Below are 23,621 nucleotides of genomic sequence, written 5' to 3'. Positions count from 1 at the left end.
TCAAGGAATTCACTAGGTGATCAGGATTAACAGCCTCATGGTTCTTAACAGGTAGTTAATGGGATGACATAGTAATCTTGCAGAGACATAATTTGGAGAGGTAGACACACAGATTCAACACCTTCCTCATAGGAAGGGGGCTAAAATCTTCATCTTGTACCTGTCTTGGGAGCATATAAACAGAAGCTTTAAGGAACTCTCAAAGGACAGCATTAAAGGAATTTTGCTGAAAATGAAGAGCAGGAAAGAATGAAGTCAAAATGCTCCGCAGTTGGATTGTAGAAGCTAGCATGAGGTACTGATGGAAACTTCAATTTGCATAGATGTTTTTGTAATGTGTGTGTATGTATGCCTGTGACATCTATATTATAGAGCTGAAAGTATAGAATCAAAATTTCATCAAAAATCTAAAATAAGATTACACAAAGATTTTGGAGAAACAAAAATAAAGTGTTATATTATGTGCACACACATCCCTGTTTGCAAATATACACATATCAACTGTAGGCTCAATACATCTGTGTCAACCCTTCTTCCTTCCCCAGATGTGATAATCTACCCTGAGTTTGTTTTCACTGAAAAGAACCATGGAATCGTAATTTGGGTTGGAAGGGACCTTTTAAGACTATCTAGTCTCACTTCTCTGTAATGAGCAGGGACATCTTCAACTAGATCAGGTTGCTCAGAGCCCCATCCAACTGGACCTTGAATGTTTATGGGGACAAGGCATCTACTGTCTCTCTGGGAAACCTGTTCCTCTGTTTCACCACCCTCACAGTAAAAAAATCCGTCCTTGTATCTAATCTAAATCAACCCTCCTTTAGTTTAAAATTATTACCCTTTGCTCTGTTGCAAGACACCCTGATAAAAAGTTTGTCCCCATCTTTCTTTTAGGCCCCTTCAATGGTAATGCAGAAACTGGACAGGGCTTGGGACTTCGCCTTCTTCCCCCACACACCCCTGTTCCATATTATTTGCTTTAGAGTTTCAACTGCCTTTTTCTGTATGAGATGGACAAACTGACTAGTAAACAGACACATACATAAGCACACTGTAAAATAAATAAGCAAAACAAAATTTCTTTTTTCTGGATTCTGTAACAATACTGCCCTTTAGAGAGTAATAAAATGTGGCCTCTAAATGCTTTGGATGAGTAGCTGGAAGACAAACAATACATTTTGTCTCGTACTGTCAGAGTCCAATAATCTAGCACCCCTTGACTAACTGTTCCCAGAATGAGTCTTCCTCCTAATCAGCTGCTCATATTAAGGCTCGTGATAGGAAAGTTAACGTGAAATTTAAGAAATAATAGTCTACAGTAACAAAATTTGATTAGCTAATATTCTGTTAAACCACAGAGTAACCTGACATGATTGTACAAAAATGTATTATTCATCTTTGGATGTATAAGACGTGTAGTTTCTAGTCAATATTTTTGTTTTATTGATTAGTTAATAGTAGATCAAACACTAATCTTGCCTTGTATTTAAATTTTTGAGATTATTCTTTTAAAAATTATTTCTCTAGAGTGAATATACACATAAAATACAGTACTCTATTCAATATCTGGCTTTTAGTTAACTCCTTTCTTAGTAGATAGATGCATATTCATTACTAATCTTCCACTAAATTGAATTGACCTTAACAGCAACTGTTATTCCTGTCACTATAGGGCAGAACTGAAGAAACACTAAATTTCCGTAAGACTGTCATGAGCCAATTTGTAAGAAGACACATTATTTTACTTAAAAAAAAAAAAAGAAATGCACAGACAAATTAGTACCTGACTTAAATGTGTTGTTTCAAAGCTTTCTCATCAAGCCTTTTCATAGAATCACAGAATGGTGAGGGTTGAAAGGGATGACCAGTGGGGCCATCTAGTCCAATCTCTGTGCTCAAGTGTCATCTTAGAGCACACTGCACAATGCAGAGTTCTTGAGTACCTCCAGTGAAGGAGACTCCACAACTCTCTGGGTAATTTGTTCCAGTGCACAGTCATCCACACAGTGAAGAAGTTCTTCCTTATGTTCAGATGGGACTTCCTGTGCATCAATTTCTGTCCATTATCTCTTGTCTTAGTGCTTGGTATCACTGAGAAGAGCCTGGATCCATTCTCTTGTAACCCTCTCTTCAGATAATTATGTACATTGGTAGAATCCCTTCTCAGTCATCTTTTCTCGAGACTAAACAGGTCCAGTTCACTCAACCTTTCCTCATAAGAGATGCTCCAGTCCCCTAATCATCTTTGTAACCCTCCACTGGACTCTCTGCTAGAACTCCATGTCTGTCTTGTACTGGGGAACCCAGAACTGGACACAGAACTCCAGGGGCAGCCTCACCAGGGCTGACTAGAGAGGGGCAGAATGACTTCCCTCAACCTGCTGGCAATGTTCTTCCTAATGCACCTCAGGATACCATTGGCCTTCCTGGCCACAATGACACACTGCTGGCTCATGGACAGCTTGTTGTCCACCAGGAACCCCGGGTCCTTCTCTACAGAGCTGCTTGGCTCCCAGCCTGTGCTGGTGCATGGGGTTATTCTTCCCAGGTGCAGGACCCTACATTTGCCCTTGTTGAATTTCAGACCGTTCTTCTCTGCCCATCTCTCCAGCCCGTCAAGGCCCTTCTGAAGGGCTGCACAGGCATTCTGGGATATCCTCACAATTTTGCACCATCAGCGATCTGGCTGATGGGACTTCTGTCCCTTCATCCAAGTAATCAATGAATAAGTTACACAATACTGGACCCAGTATTGAACCTTGGGGGACATCATAACTGACAGGCCTCCAACTAGACCCTGTACCACAGTCACAACCCTCTGGAATATGCCATTCAGAGAGTTCTAAATCCACCTCACTGTCTATTCATCCAGCCTGTATTTCTGAGTTTACCTATGAGGATATCATGAGAGCAATATCAAAAACCTTGATATGTTCAGGTAGACAATACCCACTGCTCTCATCCATACAAGCAGTTGTCTCATTGTAGAAGGCAGTCAGGTTGGCAAAGCATGACTTCCCTTTGCTGAATTCATGCTGACTACTCCTGATCATCCTCTAGTTTTCCACATGCTTAGAGATGATCTTCAGGATGAGGCACTACACCAACTTTCTGGGTATTGAGGTGAGGCTGACTACCTTCAGGAATAATAAACTTCCTGAGTTTGCTTCTCTTACAGGATATATTTCTCCACAGAATACCACACATATTCATAGGTATTTCTCTTTTCTCTTAATATTTAAAAATACATTGACTTTTGAATAAGTGTATTTTTGAGTTTGATACTCAGAGTTTCCTGCAACACATAAAAACGCAATGCATAAAACAAATGCATTTAAGAGTTCAAAGCAAACATGCATTTTACCTACATGCATGATTTTATCTACTCAGAATGTTCCTTTTCCCAAGACTGTTTTCAGTTAAAAATGTTTTTCTTTGCCTCTATAAATAACACAGTTGCATTATGTCATAAATTTCAAATAAGCTAGCCCCTGAATACATCATTGCTAATAAAACAATGAAACCATTTCCTATTAAACAAAGTTAACAGTGACTATCAGTTTAGGCTATATGCCTGACAGTTCAAATATATTTCTTGCCATAAAACAGGTTTGCAAGTCTTAAATGGTTTCACATTTCTCTAAACTATACTAAGAGCATAACATGAATATTTTAAGCAGCTTAGCTTTGATTTAAATATATTTACTTGGGATATGCTGGCAGCATCCCAAAATGCAGTGTAATACCCTTAAAGCTGGCAATCTCAAACTCAATTTAAGAGAGTAGATTATATGGACTAGCAGCATTAGAGCAAATAAAGTCAATTAACAGGAGGTTTTTTACTTAATTTGTTTTCTCTAGCTTGAAATTGCAAAGGGTGGATAAAGCTGTGGGATTAATGAAGAAAGAAATTAATGTAAATGGAATATAAAACAAAAAAGGGAACAGAGAAGTCCAGGACCTATTATTCATTACTCAGTTTTTAATATTTGAAATGCTACAGTAATATTCTTTTATTTAAAGCAGTCAAAATGTAAAATGGAAACTCCATCTTTGAAATCTTGTAGACATTCACCAGCATGTTATGAGAGGCAATATACTAATTTGAAAGCATTTACTTCCACTGAAAAAGAAATATTTGAAAATACATAACTATGGAAAATAATGTGTTTGTTGTAAGAACCCCGTCAAATTATCTGTTCCTGAGATTTCCCTCATACATACAGACCAATTCATTGTTAAATGAGTTATTCAGGCTGATGTATGTGCATATTGAGATGCTGGCACTTAGGTGTTCCAAGATCAAGATAAGAGGAAAACAGCCAAAAATAGTCACAGAATAGTAACACATTCCGAAAGTGAAAACAAATGCTTGCATTTCAGATTTTGCTGCCTACATTTCAGCCAGATTAAGAACAGAAATAAACAAGTTCTCTTCATATGATGTTCTCTACAGATATACTGGAAACTTCTTAATGAAAGTACTGTTGAAAATATTGCAAGTGGTTTCCCAGCTCTCACTGATTTTATGTTTTAAAAGTAAAATTTTTGTTTTGAAATTTATATTTCCAATGATATCTAAAAAGTCAACAAATGTAACTCTACCAGGAGAACATGTTTTATTTCCCAGCAATTGTATACCATGACTCATAGGAGGTTCATTCTAAAGAACATTCGAACATATGTAAATCCATATGCTTTGTTTAGGGATCCATCTGTTTTGATTTGATATATATGCTTCAAAACGACATTTATTTTATGAAACATACACTAAGTGAAAGCGTCCACAATACTCGCTTTGATTTCTTGTAAACTAATTATGTTATTTGAATATATCCTTGTACATTTAGCATGGAAATTGCAGAATCTTTTCTGAAGCTGGAAAATGCATTAAGCTTCTAATCATAATTTGTGAAGTTAAGATATGAGGCAAAGTTTTTAATATTTCTGTGAATATTTAGCTTTGGTGTTATTGAAGGCATTCATTACAATCTGTAAATCATTGAATGCTGTAATGATAAGTAGATAGGTATTTAACTACTCTCAAGCAACCAGAATTAAGCATCTTTGTGGCATTGTTTTGTTTCACAGTTCATGTAGCAATGTAGGGTACACTTTTCTAAGACAAGCCTATAAACACAAAGGACCATCCTAGGTTCACAAAAGCCTTGAACTTGGGTAAAAATCATATATATGATTTTCAAATTCTATTTGCCTAAAGAAACATCGTACAACTGTGATGTGAAGCCATTGTTTTTAGAAATAGTATGTGTCTATCCTGTACGTACACTTCAAGGGAAGGTTTCTGTGTAAATGTGACTGCAGGACTAAATTATGGAATCATACCAACAGTTATTTGTATTAAAGGTTCAAAACAAGCAACAGATAATTAAAAATTACCTAATTGCCCTAATAAATTGTATAACCAATTTTAATCGCATATGCTACTTTTTCCTTTTTTCCCATACACTAGGTCACCTGTGAAAGAGATTTAACAGTAAAAACAGTTTTCAAAACATTCTGATATTATCCAGCCATTACTGAGGCCAGACAAGCTTATAAGTGAGCAGATCTGATCACTTTAGCAGGAAGCAGAAAAATTAATTACAATATAATTAAGCAATGTAAAACCTTCAGATTTAAATTTTCTGTTGCAAAGTCCCACATACCTACTTAAGAGTCACTGTAAAATGCTGCCACTTCCCATGGATCCCTATGAATAGGAATAACAAGTGCTCAACAGTCTTAAAAATCAGGTCACAGTATGTAGTCTTTCCTGGTGCTTGATAAGATGCAAAACAATTATTGACATCTCTAGAACTGTATAAAATAATAACTGATCTATGGTGTGGTCTTTTGTGAGCCTTGATTTAAGTAGGGAAACTCTAGTCCAAATTCAGGATTCAGGAAGAGAATTTTACTGTATGAGAGGAGAGTAACTTGAAGTCCCTATATAAGATAATTAAGTGTTCTGGGTCAACTTGTGGATCAAGGTTATTGCACAAGTATATACTGCATATAAAAGTCACTTTAGCCGATGATTTTTAATCTCTATATGTAAAACTTTATAAAATATTATATATGTATATATACATACACAAATATGTGCAATGTATATACAAATGTTTAATATACTTGTCATTTGATTAGTTACAAAATAATCTGAGATACAAAGTACTGGTTGGTTTTTTCCTTTAAAAATTTAAATACTCAAAATTATTGCAGAAATAAAAAAGTATAAATGGGATTTAATACAGAAATTTCATATTTAAAATCTATATTTAAACTCATCATTAACATTTCCTGATTCCTGACAATTAGTCCTTCAAAGCTTAGATTCCTTAATAGACAACCTTTTCTGTTTACTGCTTTTTTTCCAGATATAAAATCTCCTGCAAGAAGACTGCCTGACTCTGAGGTTGTTTCAACAACACAATGTTAAAATGTGAGGGAAAACCAATCTCCCAGTAGTCAGAGATTCAACATGTCAAGCCTGAGTGAAGACAAGCTTTGATAACAAAGCAGCAGTTAAATCAACTACTATCATATGTACTGATTTCCTCATCCAAATACTACATCATTGAAAGAAATGAGGAAGGATTAATGTTAAACAATAACTTTCAGGAGTTCTGTCCTCTCAAAGAAACAGTGAAATGGCCTATGCAGCAGAGTGGTTGCATCTCCAAGTGCATGCCCAAGCACATACAGCAGGTGTGGAAAACATATTCAAGTTTAAGAATTCAAGATTATTTGTGCAAACGCTGAAAAAATTTATTGTAACCAGATTAGGGGAGAAAAAATGCAGCAATATTTAGGTTTATCAGAAAATAGACAACTCATTCATATTGACAGATTCCTCAGAATGATGACTCAAATCCAAGCTTGAAGAATTTAATTTAATAAAGGAAATATTATTATGTACTTATGGCTCAAAAAAAAAACAAAACCAAACACAAAAAAACCCCAAACACACAAAGAATAACCAAAAAACCCTAAAGAAACCCACAAAAAATCCAACCACATATTCCAAGCTTACTCAAATTTAAAAGCCAAAAGTTTTTAAATCCAAATTATAAGGTCATTAAATGAAAACTATCACTAATAACTATGGTTATTTTAATTTATAAAATCTGGTTTCATACACAGGCAAAAACTTATTTGTCATTTTGGTCAGAACTAAAAGGATGTCTTGCAATTACCAATATGTGTACACTAATTTGGGAGGAACAGGACAGGGACACAATACAATATTTATCTACTATTTTCATAAGTAAAAGCAGGAATTAAAAAATGTTTGATTTTCTGTGTGGGTTTTTTTCTTATCTACCACTTCATATGGAATCCTATGATCTATGATGACTATTGTTACAATGCGATTATAATGCTTTGCAAAGTACATGTAGGAATGTTATAGCAGAAAAATGTTAGAAATTGAATTTATTATTATTATTATTATTACTATTATTGCTGTTGTTTATGTTGTCATTGTTGTTGTTGTTGTTGTTACTATTATCATTATTAAGCAGGATTAAGATAGATTTCAGAATGTTCTGAAAAGTAACACAAAAGTGACACACCAGTTCTGAGACACAATCTTTCCAACTGTAATTCAACAGATGCATCTGTAAAAAGTAACACAAAATCCAATTGCAGCATATGACTGACCAGCATTCTTTTTATAAGATAACTTTATTGATTTAATTTATATTTTTGATAAATTTTCAGCAGTTATCAACATCCTAAAAAATAACTGCTTGTGATGGTTGGTAGATTCCCAAGAAGCACTGGCTGTTGTTCAGGTAGGGTACTTGTTTAAATGTGTGGTCTTTGAAAGTAATATTTTGTTTTAACATAATTGAAGTTTCTCTCTTTTGTGATTGTCTTATCATTAGCAACATTTAGCTGTTTAGTGGAGCTGTATCCAGTCAAACAAGGAAGATTGTGGAAAATCTATTTCAAGAACAGATAAATCAAATCGATAACACAAAATCTTTGAGCAAGGCTGTTTGAGATTTATTTGTAATGAATCATCTCATAATTGTGTCATCAGTTTTATACATGGCTATACTTATAGTTCTTCTTTCTTTATCCAAAGGAAATATTTCTAAAAAACTGGTACATGGAGAATCTTGGCACATGGATGAAAATTCCAAGTTCTTTGTACATGTAATGCTTAAAGCACATAAACACAGTGTCCTTAGTAAAACATCAACATCTTTATCACTTTTCCCATTACAATCCTGAAAAAAGAAATATTACCTTTTTCTGTAGACTCAGCTCACTCAGTGAGCTGATTGTCTTTCTGGGCCTTGAGCTCTAAACAGTCCCTGGGCAGCTGTGGGATTATTTTGAATAATAAATTATCTCCCATAGAGGTAATGATCAAAATTATCTACTTATTTAACAATGGCCAACGGTTCTTTTTTTTGTGACAATTTTACTTTTCTCAGCAGCAGTGTTTGATTACAGCATGAAACTATGCTCTGTAGTTTCTGCACTCTTAAAATTTTACTTTTTCTAAATGAGTCTCTAAATCAGTAATATCAATGTCCAGAAGTAAGGAAAGTTTGGGTTTGTTTTGAGGTGCTTTTTAGTTTTGGGGTTTGTTGGCCATTTTTTATTATTTGTTTGATTGGTTTAAAAAATAAAAAAAAAAGCTGAAGTACACTTACCTCCAAGTTTCCCACAGACTTTTACCCATTTTTACCCCAGCTAAACACACTCCTAATTTGAGAGAAGTAATATAAGAAACTGCCAAGTTGTATATAAGCTTGTGTAGCTAGAAACACCATCATCCACATCTCTTCATATCCACAGGCATACACTTCACTGCTGACACAAACTGCAGATAAGTGACTCAGTTTAGTATTTTACCTGGGGATCTCCAGTGATGACATTAATTTTTTTAAATCAACTCTTTATTCTGCATAAATGCTGAAATAACAATAGCAAATGTCATATAGAAAGGAAGAATATGAAACAGTAGTGGAACACGGTAAAATAAACACTTGGTAAAGCAATATTCATCCAAAGACATTCAGCCCTGCAGCAGGAAAAGTTGTAGAAATGTAGTTCTGAAGTAAGGTCGTGGAAATGTAGCTCATTTGTCTTTTTGCAGAAAGATATCAATGGGAATATTGGTGAACATAGTGACCAATATATTTTATATATATATATATATAATAATTTAAAACTGTACTTAGCATAGGGCATTTCAGAACTCAGAAAGCATCTGAAAATCTCAGTATACTCATGTCCTTTACCAACCCTGGTAGAAAATATTTTTGAAATTTCATTAAAACCTAGACTAATCCTTTTATATTTTTCCTTTCAATTTTCTTAGCATAACAGCTCAACTATCTTTAGGGTGACACCAAAACCAATATGTTGTGGTTATCAGTGTGCTCGTTTTCTGACAAAATAAACAAAACGAGCTTCCACTGATTACTTACTTCAGTGTAAGACCTACATGAACTCTAAAACAAGCTAATATTTTCATACTTCCTTCAGCTTCTTGGTTTTCAAAATTATGGTTCAATGGGATGATTCATGGAAATAAAATCTCTTGTGACTTTCCACCTATTAACTGTATTTGTGAAGTTATCCATGTGGGTAAGCATTTGTGGAAGAGGTGTCTGATGAAATAAGGAGGTCAAATATGGAAGTGATAAAGACTTTTTTACCTCCTCAGGATTCCCCTAATTTAACAGCAAAGTATTAAATGCTGATCCTCAGCATACCATGACTCCTTAAAATGGAAACCCAGAAAACCTACCTAGAGGTTTGTTGCACTGCTATAGTTTTATTCTACCTGCCTAGGAAGACATTAAACTGTAGCAGAAATGAACTTTACTATGCTCTACTGATTTACAGTACTCCTGGTTGAAACCAGTAAATTGACATAATTACCTCCTCTTAAAAGAGTAGTGAAAGGAAGTTGCTATGGGTCTCACAGAGGAAAATCATCTCTAAATGAAGATTTCCCTTTCACCAAGAATATTGTTCCATGGTAAATTGAGTTGATGTTTTAACAAGCACCATTTCTACATTTTTAGTAGTTGGAAGGGGGTGTTGTATGCATAGGAGCACATATATATCCATAGCTTCATTCACAGAATTTAGTTTATCTTTCCTAGAGCACAAAATTATAAAGTGTTCCTTTTTCTTTTTCTGTCATAAATATGCTTGACTTTGTGTGGGTTTTTGTTAAATTTCATGGCTTCTTGCTTGAATTTTTTTTGTTTGTTTTCGGGACCACTTTGAAAATATTCATGAAGATCACACCCTATGAGAACAGATTCTACCACCTTCACAGCTCTTTGCTATCCCAGGCTCGCACTACTTGTCAGGAAGCAGATGGATAATCCTTATTAGTCCTTCCATCAAAGACCCCTGATGCACCCTCAGGCATTTCTCCTGGTTTACGTTAACAACAACTCCAGCAAAGGAGACACACTCTCACTTTTTTTTTCTGCATTTGGGTCACCACAGCATAAAAATATGTGTATATGTACACGTTCACACAGGGCTTACTTGTGAAACTGTTGCTGACTATTCCTTTGTTCAAGTCAAAAAGAACACCTTTGACACTCAGATGATTGTCAAAAAAATAAGTAAAAGGGACTTATCATCAAAAGTCCAATAATTTATTGTTAATATGGATTAGTGAAAATATTGCTGTTTACTTTTTTGAGTATATAAACAGAGTGGAGTAGGTGACAGAGAGCTTTTGGTTTTCTATCCCTATAACCATCAGATGGGTTCTGATTAGTAGGACACCAGGGGTCTGTGGAAAATTGAAGGAACAGGGGTGGGGTAGGAGCGGAGGGGAAAGCTTCCAAAAACACATGTTGCAAATGTTTTACAAACTATAAGATTACAGTCAGGAGAGGAAATCAATGTGAACAGAGCTCCTGCGCCCATAAGACGGATAAATACAACAGCTTTATCCAACTCAAGTATCTTTCCATGAATGAAAAAAGCAAAAAGTGCTGTGGAAAGCAATCCACACTCTTTATATAAGAATATGGTATAGTCTTACCTTAAATTCCCAAAAATGTAATGCTTAATGAACATTGACTATCATAGAATAATGCAAAGGTACAGCTCAATTTGAAATCTCCAACGTCTAGACACAAAAGGTCACCTATGGGCAACACTGAAGATGTTATGACTGGCTAATGTTGATTTGGTCTTTAAATGTGACTTTTCATTTTTTAGGCAGGTTTGAAAAGACATTAGGAAATCCGATTTAATGCATTTTTGAACACATTTTTCTTAGCCATATCACAGTCACACAGTAAGTTTCTTCAGGCATATTGAATGTCGAGAATGATAGAGCCTGCTGAGATCTGAAGAGATAAGCCTTAATAACACTCATATTTTATAGTCTTTCCTTCTCAAGGACATTCTAACAAATACATATAGCACTACTGAAAGGAAGTCACATGTATCTTTGACATAGTTCCATTTTCTTTTCTCAGTTGCTTACAGATGAGGCATGCACAGGGCTTACCACTTCTCCTGAACTGACCCCTTGCATGTTTTCTCCAAGGCTAAGATCAAATCTAGGCATGAACAGATTATTTAACTATGTTTCTGCTCTTTATGTAAACATCATACTGAATATTCAGTAACAAGCAAAGGGATTTAACTAAGCAAATTCTTAGCTTAAAAAAATAAAGCTATGTTGTCTTTTGGTATTATTGGATCATTTTGTCAAATGTTATCTTTACTTTTGATATTAACTGGACAGAAACAAAGATCTTACTAGTCGCACAGTCGTAAATGGTCTTTGTATGTAAACAGTTCTTATTTCATTGACGCCTTTCAATTCCTTTCTGTTATTTTTTCAACAGTGATGACCTTGAACTCATCTGCATTATTTTTCTCAAACCACTTACATCCTGCCAATCAACCTCTTTTTTTTCTTTCAAAAAACCAAAGAGAATAGCGTAGTCAGGGATATCTGGGAGCATGTCCAAGTAGTTCATTGTCTAAAATAGATCAGCACCTCAAGGTATGAAGGAAAACACCAAAAAACTGTTAGCTTTGAAAAGGGACTGATTCAAAAGTACAGTTTTTCAAAATTAGCAAGACACAGTCCCTCAGTACTTGACGTATTGTTTTAAAAGAAAGAATTCCAGACTTGCCCTCAAAATGACTATGAGCAGTCACTGGTGGTATGGTATGAAGCAAGAATAATGAATGTAAGTATAATATACAAATGCATACTAATAATTTATTAAAGTTTTGTATGATTTTTTTTTAATTTTCAGTTATTGAAATGCATAAAATGTGAATATACATTTTCATTATTTTATAAAAAAACAAAAATCAGTGTTGAATCATTTTAAAAGAAAAGTAATTCCCCTGATTTAGAGTACTCCATGTGTTATTAATTTTCCTAATGTAACTTTTTACCCAATTCCTTAATGAATAAGTAACACAGAATTTCTTTTAAAGATTTCCTTCATTGTAGGATAAATGTTGCAAATTAACAATGAAGTTATTGCTTTAAAAAATTCTTTTTTCTTACAGAATATGTAATCTTCCTGTTCATTACTCTTATTTACATATACTTCTACATAGTATAATGTTTCTGATTGTTTTGTAACTGCAGTGTTTGATCAGTGGAACAAGTTGTACTGCTAATATTGAACTGCATTAACCAGTGAGTATACCCTTTTCAACTTGAAAAAAACAACCATCAGCCAAATTATTTTCTGTCATGTTGAATTTGTTTATGGATAGTTGGATAAATATTATTAAGGTCAATAAGTGAATGACAAAGTTAGGCATAAAAAAACTGTGGTGTGATTTAAAAGACAATTGGGAAAAAAAGTGTCAAGGAAAGACAAGTTCTGGAATGAGCTCCCTAGTTAATGTTAACCAGCACAGATGGTTTGACTAGAAGAGCACTGTATTCAACATCGTTATGGACCTAATCATTCACCAATTCATACAGAGAATTAAAATAGCTGGGATAAACAGACACATTTCTGTGGACTTTGATATCATTACTTAGCTTTAGCATTAAAGAGATCTAAGCCAGTCTTTTTCTATGCAGCATCCTGCAACTTACAGCAACAGAAAGGTAGAGAAGAATCAGACCTAAAGTATACTGCAAGTTATCTTATTTCAGTATTTGATCCATAAATTATAAAATCATAGACTATGCTGAGTTGGAAGGAACCTACTAGGATCATCAAGCCCAACTCCTGGCCCTGCACAGGACACCCCAAGAGTCACATCGTGTGTCTGAGAGCATTGTCCAAACTCTTCTTGAACTCTGTCAGGTTTGATGCTGTGACCACTTCCCTGAGGATCCTGTTCCAATGCCCCAACCACTCTCTCTATGAAAAACATTTTCCTGATTGTGAATAGCTACATATAAGATAAGTATATATTTATGTATACATATAAAACTTTACAAAGTATCATATCATTTATGGTATAAAAATAAAAACAAACTATCATAAATCAACTTAGCGCTAAACCATCAAGGACTGTACATCTCTGACAATCTAGGTAGCTGGCATTGACTGATGATTGAGTACTGGCTCTGAAAATATGGGTAGGAATAGAAGAATTAATTGGTTTCCGAGTAAAATAACTAGTTTCTTCAAAGTTTTGTAATGTGGAATGTTGAGGCACGACTGAAAATATTTGCTTGCATGCTTAAAAATACTGAAAGTCAAATTTTACCATTATGACCTACGAGACTCAGATTTTTTGTAAATGTTTCAGGCTTACTAGTGTAATTATTTTAACTACAGACCCTTTGGTAAGTCATGTCCTAATTGTGCAACTTTTAAATAACATCATAAATGTGATTTGATTGATATAACTGATATATGTTTAGCTCTTAAACTGATCGAAATAGCTGGTATATCTTTAGCTCCCAGAGAAAGACAAAAGCCCAGATGGATGGCAAGTTCAGTTATAAACTAATCCTTAATAAATTTACCCAGATTATTACCTACTAATTGTGTATATGCAATGAAAAGTGGTTTTTAAATTAAGTATCAGTTACCTAATGACAAAAACTGTTTTAAAGTAATAGTTATTTTTACATTCAGAGAAATATGACTCTTAATTTGAAATATTTTCCTGGAGATACAGAAAGAGCTAAATGTGAAGATGGAATGCTCTTCCAAAGTGAAGTAGATCTGCACCTCTTGAAGCAAGCTTTACTCAATAAACTTCTGTAGAGTAAGTAACCAGTTAAATATATGTGTTCACAAACAAGTCCTTATTTACAGGACTAATTATGATTACATATTGTAAAAACAAGCGCCACTCATTTGCTGGCAAGTTTTTAGCAGAATGGGTGAGCAGTCTCTGTTTCAGCATTTTTTGTTTTTCATGTCAAGAAGAAACTGTTGAGCCATTAATATATTAATCTTTCCCTTTTAAATTTTCACCTAAGAAAATGAGTTCAGTGTATGGTAATAAACACTAAAACCTGAGGAGAAAACAAAAAGCCCTACTCAAACCACTTTGACTTCCTCCATATTGCTGATCCATGAGAGGTATGGTTCATCTAGTCTCAGTTTAGCCACCTAAGAGTTATCCAGCCTAAGTCAACTTTGTCTAATCCTTCTGCCTCTTTCACTCTGTAAATATTGCAGAGGAGCCATAAGGCATGGCTTAGACTAGAAGTTTAATTTTAAGACAGAAATGAGGTCTTCCAGATTAGTGTATTTCTCTAAAGACGAAATTCTCTAAGACCCACAAACAAATTTACCTTCCAATGCATTGATAATAAAAATGCTTATTGTGAACGAAGAACAAACTTTATAATCTAAGCACTACAGTGTAGCTATGCTTTTAACTACCCCTACCCTAGACTCCACTCACAATACTAGCAGGGAGCCTGTTTTTCTAAATTCCAGGCAGAAACACCTGGAAATGGAAACACTTCAAAAAAATATATTATCTAACAATGTGTATTTCATTTCAAAGCAGCCTACCAAACACATTCTTAGATGAGTTATTGCATTTCAAGAGCATTTTGGATTACAAGAATAACGTTCAAGGAAATCTGAATCACAGTTAATCCAAGTCACTTGCAAATCTTGATGCAAGAGTATCTTTGCAGGCAATATAAAAAAGAGCAGTCATGAGCACTGCACACACGGTTTACTCATGATTTTTACCCAAAGAAAAAAAAATTGGTGTGTTAATTTATAAAAGTTGCTTTTTAAAGTTTAGAATATATTTTTGAGTTTGATTAGTATTTTACACAACATTACTGTACCATCTAGTTTATCCAAAGCTGGCTGAACTCCAGTATTGGAATAGCAATCATCACATGTTTGTTCTGTACTCTTTGTATTACTGAAAGCTTTGGCTATTTAAACTGAAGGTGCCTAAGACAATTATTACTATATAATAAAGGAATCAAAAGACTTCGTGGGGAGGAGGGGGCAGGGAAGAGAGGGAAGAACACAACATGGATGGCACAGGACACACACAGAATTATAAGTATTAATATGACAGTGATCTTTGATTCTCCATATTCCAATTAAGATGTGACAGCATAATGACATTATGTCATTATGTTATCATATTGTTTAATCTAATCTTCCAACATACATTACAGCATCACATTATAAAAGTTTACTTGGGAAAAATTAATTTGCCTTGCAGATTGAGGACTATGGAAATAAGGCACCTTCTAGTTTCTATTTTGCATTATTGACAGACCTTCTAGTAATTGTTCCTCTGAAAGAGATTAAAGAGGATGAAGGTTAAAACTTAGAAACAGTCAAGGTAAATATTTTAAGTAGGGGACAAAGACCTGCTTTATTTACAATGACTACAAAACGTTTGGTTTGCTTTTTTTTAAATCTAGGGGATTTTCTCTAGTATAAAATAAATACATAAATAAACGAAAAAACTCTCTAATATTTGATTTTAGAAAAATCTCTTTTTCTCCAGTTTCTTATCTCTGGTGGCAGAAACCATTTCATTCAGCAACCACATTTAAATTGGAGGTATTACTTGAACTTTGCATGTTTTCAAAAGACAAGTAGCAGTGAGTAAGAACCATGTTATACTCTCAGCATCCAAGCTATCAGACAATTGTGTGAAAATCATTTTATAAGGCTATTGGTGTTCCAAACGCTGGGTGAAAGGATCTGGGGATATTCCAGAAAGCCCACACGGATGAAAGCTTTCTTAACCTACATTAAATCTTGATAATGTAATAATGAGTCTTTTAAAAGGATAATTCTAATTCCCCTATCTAGTGCAATAAAGACTGTATACAGCTAATCTGCTTTGCCCTTTCAATTAAACTCATCCAGGACATTCTATGTAGTCAGCACCCTGAATGAGTCATTAAAATTCTCGTTCTGTAAGAGTTGTGTGCAGCGCACCGTTGTTTCTAAATTCCATTAAATCCAAACGGTCTTTATCGCCCCATGACCACTGTGACTTCAATCAGCCAATTTAATTACCTTACAAAATTGTCAGCAGAAGCAGCAAAGAAAAACAGGAAGGGTTGTGACGTTATCAAATTGAAATCTTCCTCTGTGCTGTTTAATCTAGACCAGTCAATAACAATGCTTCTCACCTCCTTGCTGCTTTCCCGAGGCTCTTAACCTTACTCTTCTTTGAAAGATTTCTGTTGTTGTTTATAAGACTGATTTGAACTCCTCTCTGTGAGGATGTTAATAGATATCGAAAGCTTCTTGTCCTTGGCAGTAAATTTTTCATTGGCTCTGAATGCTGGACTTGCCAAGACACGGACCCCCGAGGGCTGCCTCAAGTGTTTGGCTTGCATATTTTCTTTGCACTCTCGATTTGAAGGCAGACTGCCTTCCCCACTTAAATCAGATAGGTAAATTTTCTCATTTCTCTCAAATACAGACATAAAGCTTACCTCCTTCCACTAAAAGGATGTCAATGCAAAATCCAAAGGAAAGAGAATACATATCCAGGAGAGTTATTGCAAGTCCTTTAAGAAAGCTCTACTCGATTACCCAGCAGGTATTTTTCGCTTGAACACTTGTCTCATGCACTTCTGCACAGAACTAGCTCCCACTGCTGTGCCGTGACTTCCCTGATTTTAAATGCTACATTTTGAAAATGGTCTCCAGAATCCCAGAAATGTGTGGTTTGACACCCACTGGCAACTGCAAAAGCAGTGGATGCAATAAGCCAGCCTCTTCTGTGATTTTGCCACACTCGAACTCGTAAAAACAATTACATGGAGATAAACTCAATCTGTTTGAGACAAAGAAGCTCAGCTAAGTATGTCAGATTAGACCCGTGCTAAATCTTCACAGAGGAAGACTCAGGCACCTAGCAATTCCCCTCTTGGGGTTCCCACAATGGAGTTAAGAAATTAGGGGTTTTTTCCAAAGGTCCCAAACAGTACGTGATTATGTAAGGTTTGATTTGCTTTTTGTTTTATGTAGGGCATCAGGAAAGTGCTAGGCTTTGTGAGGCTTTGGCGTAGAGTTTTATTTTAGAAAAAAAAAAAAAATTAAAAAAGTAATCAATAGTAGGAAATGTTTCTGGTAAGAGTTCAAAACTCTCCCTTTGTTCCTTGAAAAGTTTTTTTCATTCTGTCTTGAATTTCTTTTGCTTTTAAGTTGCAAGAAGCCACATGCACACGCACACACATACACCCTTTCTTTACGGTTTATTGTAACACAAAGAATTCAGCTCTCTTTCTCATCTGCTTGAAGTCAGGCAACTCCAAAGCAACAAAAAGTCAAAACTACAGGTATAGGCCCCTACTTGTCTTTACCCTTCTTGAATGTGTTGAAGAAAATAAAACATCACAAAAAGTGGGTTATCACTTATCGGGCTATTGAGCTCCCTGCAATGGAGGTCTTTAGTCTTTCACCACACTCACGAATAATGAGTTACCCGAGAGAAAATGCAATGGGGAAACGGCTTTCACCTTCCAGTCACAGGTCCCCCTTCACACCTTTGCTGTAGGAGACGAATTGATCACAGGACTAGAGACAAGGTCGGAAACAGGCAGTTTAAATAAATGAGGGCATTTTAGAGCACTCCAGACTTCAAAGAGCTGACAGGTAGTAGTAGGTGGGAAAAGAGGGGGTTTAAATAGCCCGGGATTTTACTGCCTTGGGCAAGACAAGGAGTGGGTTTCTGAAAAGAGAGGTGAACAATTACTGACTACTGATAGCTCTTAATGGCTTGTTAATTCAGAATTTCGGAGACAAGGTGCTGGGATGCCTTCAGGAGATAAAGGTAGATCGAGGTGACCTAGGAAAAGTGGGGGGGGGGGGGGGGGGGGGTGAGTCCGACCAGGGCAGGCTGACCTACCCAGTGGCCGTGGGCAGCGGGGCGGCTCGGCTGGGCTCTGGATCCGCCGAGTTCCCTACCATTTCTTGGAAGCCGCTGCCCTGGGTCTGTGCTTACACAGGAGCAGTGAATCAGAAAGCTACGAAACATGATCCCCGATAACGTAACTGATCTGCCAGCGGTCAGGTATTTTGGCTTTTGTTCGGTGCCAAGTGATAAGGAAAAGGTTTCAATCACACTTAGCATCGCGGAGAGACAAATACTAGGCTACTGTTTTCTCCCTCATCAAGATGGGACCTGTCCTTTTATCCGCAGCAATGGTTTAAGACTGTTCCCATTTGACACTCTCGAATACCGTATGCACAAGTCTAACCTCCAGCGTTTCCTGGGCTTGCTAATGGGAAACTGTTCAGAAACAGGAGGCAGGGAGCTTGGTCCCATGCCCCACGAAGCAAAGCGTCATTTAGGAAGGGCGGTAGGTGTGATGCCCGAATACCACGTTGCCTAACTCCAGCAGCAGGCGGATGTCCAGATGTCTGAGCAAGTGTCGCTGGGGAGGGAACAATGCCATCGTACAAGCCTCTCCCCGTGTTTCCTCCTTAAGACGCAGGCAGAAATAACCTCCCGCATTTGACAGATAGCTCAGGCCGTTCGACTTCCCTGTGTGGTTGCTAAAAGGTAGTTTGAGAGCGAGAAAGAGGGAGAGAAAGGACATGCTGGCTAGTCCCAACATAAGAGGAGCCGTGGGAAGGACAATGCGAATCCATGGTGGCTAATTTGCACAGAAGGAATGAGGGGGCTGCAGTTCTGGCAGGCTTCAAGCTCTCCCCTGTTGCCATAGTGCTGCTGGCTGAGGAAGAAGAGCGGGGGCTGGCAGGCTGCCTTCTGGAGGGAATCTCCTCAGTTCTCGCTTCTTCTCGGGAACGACTCCACGGCATCCCGTCCTCCTGGTCGCAAGGACATCCCAAAGGGACAGATAGCATGGGAATCCAGAGGGGGAGGCGGGGCATTCCCCCCCAGAAATAACGAAAGCTTTTTCACAGCTCCCTCCCTATTCCTTCCATCCTCCCCTCCATGCCCTACACAGTGACAGAGATGTCAGCCTTTGGGGAAGGAGCAGGAGTTCTCTCGTGGTCACAGAGTCACTCCACACCTGGACTAGGCTAAATCCAGACTCCTTAAAACATAGATGTGCAACAGGCCTGAATGACCAGAGCAAAAATCTTCTTTGTACTCTCTCACATTTAACATTCTCCATAATAAAATAAACTAACCAACTGCTCCCTTTCTACTTCTAAGGTTCAGTGATGGGTTGGAGACAATTCTTTTGAAAGACAAAAAAACCCCATGATGCGGAATTCCTACTCCGCTGCTACAAACACTGGAGTGAGCACAACTCGTTGGCCAGCTGTGTGACCAGAGTAGCTAACCTGGTATATGCACTACGATGTCACTGGATACCAGAGTCCCACTGTATTACCTTTCAACCTCGGAATTATTTATTATTCTAACCATTGCCAAACCTCTCCTCTCCAGGACTGTCTCTACGGGTACACTGGACTGGAAATTCAGAGGAAATGCCATTCTAAAGAAGGAAAGTCCACACACACACGCTTGCTAGTGCTGTGGTAGAGAAGATGTCTCTTTATGCAGCTACCCCTGAATGTAACTCAGACTCCTAGAGACTAACCCTCGGGGCCCGTTAGGAATCCCGGTTCGTGGAAGGACAGACGGTTGGACAGTGCCAGACTGCGGGCAGTCCTAGCACTCTATCAGACTGATTGCAAAACAGACCCCACAATGATATATGGACCCGTTTAGCCATGTCTAAAGAAGCAAGCATTCCTGAAGACGGTTGCTAAGAGCAACGTAACTTAAGCACCACCTTTAGACCAGATGGAAGCAGAAAAAAAAAGTGCTGCTAGGAATTCAGCACACGGGATGGATAACAGCCTGGTTACTTTTTAATCATTACTCACCTTCCCCTCCATATAAAAGTGTGTGCGGGGGTGCGGATTTAAATAAGATCTATCTAAAATAGACACAAACCAAGTCACTACTCGCAGGCAAAGGCAAGGGCTTTCAGTGTCCCACAGAAATGAATGTAGCGGCTACAACAGTTTATCATGACCAACGTGACTGAGGGAGAGCCTCACTTCCTCCCTCCAGCCATGCCGTCGGCAGTCACAGAGGATGCCGCTTGTCTAGGGAAGCAACTTTCGGCCTGTCCCCTCCGCCACCCTCCCCACCGTGGCTCGCCTGCGGTGCCCGGGTGACTAGAAGGACGCTGATACGGGGCTCCTGTCGTGGCTCACCCCGGACTAGTGCCGGATGACTTTCCCTGGCCGCACAGCCCCCCTCGGACCTGCGGGTAACTTTCCGTCCTGTCCTTCCTCACTGCAAAACTTCTGTAGGGGATGCAGCGGTTGGAATTTCTCCCTCGCTTGCTTATACACACGTACACACGCGCACATGCACAGGTAGACCTCTTATGGTTAGTGCCACGGTCCAGCTGGGACAGTATTTAAATTGTAAACCCGCTCTACTCTCCTTGAAATTTCATTCTGATCTACTTTTTTTTTTTTTTTTTTTCCCCGGAGAGAGGGGAAATCATGCAACTTTTCTCGCATAGAAATGCTGTGGTTTTGAAAGGTACCGCAAAAGCTCTTTCACGACCACTGCTCAAGACATAAATCATCTCTTCTCTAACCCTAAACGCCACTCAAGTGTCAAGCAAGTAGACAGACGCTTCAAGGGAAATCAGCCCAAAGGTCTCAATTCACAGCCTTGCGCCCGCACGGAATCGGCTCGGGGGGGGATCAGAGACGGGCGGCCGAAACTTAACAACTAGTTGACAGGTTTTTAACTGATCAAGTACATCAAGCATCGTATCAGCCACGCTTTCCCCTACTGTGGAAACAATAAAGGAAAACAATGGAAACAATTACGAGGAAGCCATGCAAGCTGCGCAGAGCCTTAGGCAACCGCGTTTGCCAGTCATTTTTGTATTGTTATTATAATTATCATCATCATCACGCCGTTACTAGGGCTACAATGAGCTGCAGCGACAGAAAAAAACACACAGCAATTCATCCCTCCGGATGCAAAATAGAGAGGGACTTCTGTGCCTGACTCCGTTAGCACGTCCCAGCTCTCCCCCAGCATCCCCTTCTGAGTCAATCCAACGTAAATCACATTCAGGCTTAAATGAGCAATGAAAAAAGTGTCGAGAAATCTTACCAAATCTTAATACATGTGTAGTTTCTTGAGAATATCCAATCCACAGTAAGCAAAGAAGGAATCTAACGGTGCATCTGAAGACTGAATTAGTTACAACAGGGGAAATAATCTTCATGATGTTTCTATGCACACACGCGCTGCCTTACTTCCCCCTTCTAAGCCGTCAGGTTTCCCGGTAGGGTGAGAATGAGGATACGTAAACTGAGGGCCCTCAGACACGATCACGGCATGGTCACAGAGAGAGGAGAGAGTCTACGCTTCCCAAACCCATTAGCAATCCCTGCATGTTCTTCATTCACTGCGCCAAGGAGCAACCTTCAACTGCAAGGAATGGTGGGACATCCATGTTAGTCGGGGGAGAATCCTTGAGAAATCCAAACACACACAATGTCCAGCCGAGTAAACCTGGGAGGCAAGAAAGGAGGAAAATCAATAGGTAATCCAGCTCGAGAAATCGCTGAGGCATCGCCACATAGCGAGCACCAGCCGTTTCACTGGCGAAGCTTTTGCCGTGCTCCCATTCTACTGCACTGCTGCACAGCTTCTGACGCGAAGCCAAGATTAAGTGAGAGAAATTGAGATAGCTCTTCTCTGCTTAAGGCTGCCTGCCAGACAGCCTTCCCAATTTCTATTATGCAACCGATCTGATCGCCTGGCGTTGTTGAAGGAAAAAAACAGCTCGGTTTTATTTACATGCTTCTAATTGTTATTAGTATTTCAGTTGTTCTGAACAATATCTATAAGGTGTGGGGGGTGTGCTACAGGGGAGAAGGGAATCATTTGTGTAAAAATCAATTCATGCATTTTAATAGCTGACTGCCTGGCTCGAAATCACTTATCTTTAGAGTTGTGAAAGAGAAGGCTGACAACAAAGTCATGCAGGTTATCAGAGTAACATTCAGGCTTAAAAAAAAATCATGATATTTACATTCATTAACTGTTACTCGTGTTAATGTATGAAGTAGGATAAATGCAATGGCTTGTATACTGATCGTCCTTAGGAACTTGCTCCAGACACAATGATTACAGAGTACCAGCCTGATTTTGCAAGGTAAACAGAAATCGGCAGTACTAGAACAACCTTGTTGAATGCAAAGACCTGTTTCGCTAAACTTAGTGGAATTGCAATGTTGCTTAACAGACAGTAACTTGGGGATTTACTAGTTTCTGATTTTCACTTTATTCTACCACTCTCTTATTTGCACTCTGTTTTCCTTTCACTCTACTATTATGGAAATGTTGCTGTTCCTCCCTGTATTGAGAGATCCATGTAGTTTGTCATTTGCAGTCCTCAGTGAGAACAATAACACTTTCCAGTTTGATAATGGGATACTGAGTTTATATCTTCAAATGCAGTCACAGACTTTGTCTTTTGGCCAGGTGTTGCAAAGAAGATAAACTCATTTTGTGGACTACTTCAGATTTTCCTTGGAAATACAATTAGTTGTGTGCCTGAATCCATTGAATTACATTGAATTGGGACTGTCAGGTTTTGCAATCTAAGTGAAGCTCTTGCTGAACGTACTTAAGCTTTATTACAAACACTAAAAGATAATTTCTGTATTTCCCACCAGGAAAATGAATGCATTTTATTCTACATTCTGCCTACAGAGGTCTTTTGTCTCCTTTATCTCCCTCCCTGCCTTTTATTACTAAAGAAAACATCACTGCGAGACTTCCCCCACAGGTACATACAGATGAACACAGAATAAACCTAACTTTACAGAAATAAATACTGATGATACCAAGCTGATGAGAGCACTCTGAGGAATCTATCAGAAGCAGAGTATGGCAGAGGTGAGTTACAGTTTGTTCTTAAATAACATCCATGTGTTGTAGACATGTAAATAAGTAACAGCAGCATTTGGATTATAACCTGTAGTGTTGGTCCTCTGCATCCTTAAAAGTGTTAGCAATTCACAGTAACTTTTTATTATCTTGCATTACTGATTTCCTCTGCACACTTTTAGTTGAAACACTGTAAAACGCTGATGAAAAGAAATGTACGTTCTGCGAGGGGATCATTGATTTTTTTTTTCCTTAAGATGGAGGCATAACTGCAGTGTCAAAAATAACTATCATGAATGGCTAGT

The 23,621-nt window shown here is 37.7% G+C and overlaps 1 protein-coding gene across 4 annotated transcripts in view; it reads right to left on the bottom strand.

Moving 5' to 3' along the window:
- The window catches only part of GRIK2 (glutamate ionotropic receptor kainate type subunit 2), a 370,969-nt gene that overhangs the window by 343,715 nt on the left and 3,633 nt on the right, over nt 1–23,621 (bottom strand). For all 4 annotated transcript variants that reach the window (XM_027631774.1, XM_027631770.1, XM_027631786.1 and 1 more), the window contains exon 2: nt 21,529–21,933. In XM_027631774.1, coding sequence (XP_027487575.1) covers nt 21,529–21,643 — 115 coding nt within the window. In that variant the 5' untranslated portion in view covers nt 21,644–21,933. The remainder of the gene's footprint in view (nt 1–21,528; nt 21,934–23,621) is intronic.

Source organism: Corapipo altera, unplaced genomic scaffold (assembly GCF_003945725.1).
Source record: "Corapipo altera isolate COAL_440 unplaced genomic scaffold, ASM394572v1 2b, whole genome shotgun sequence".
Classification (NCBI taxonomy): Eukaryota; Metazoa; Chordata; class Aves; order Passeriformes; family Pipridae; genus Corapipo; species Corapipo altera.
Note: the sequence above shows the minus strand (reverse complement) of the source record. Positions and strands in the feature narration are given on the sequence as shown.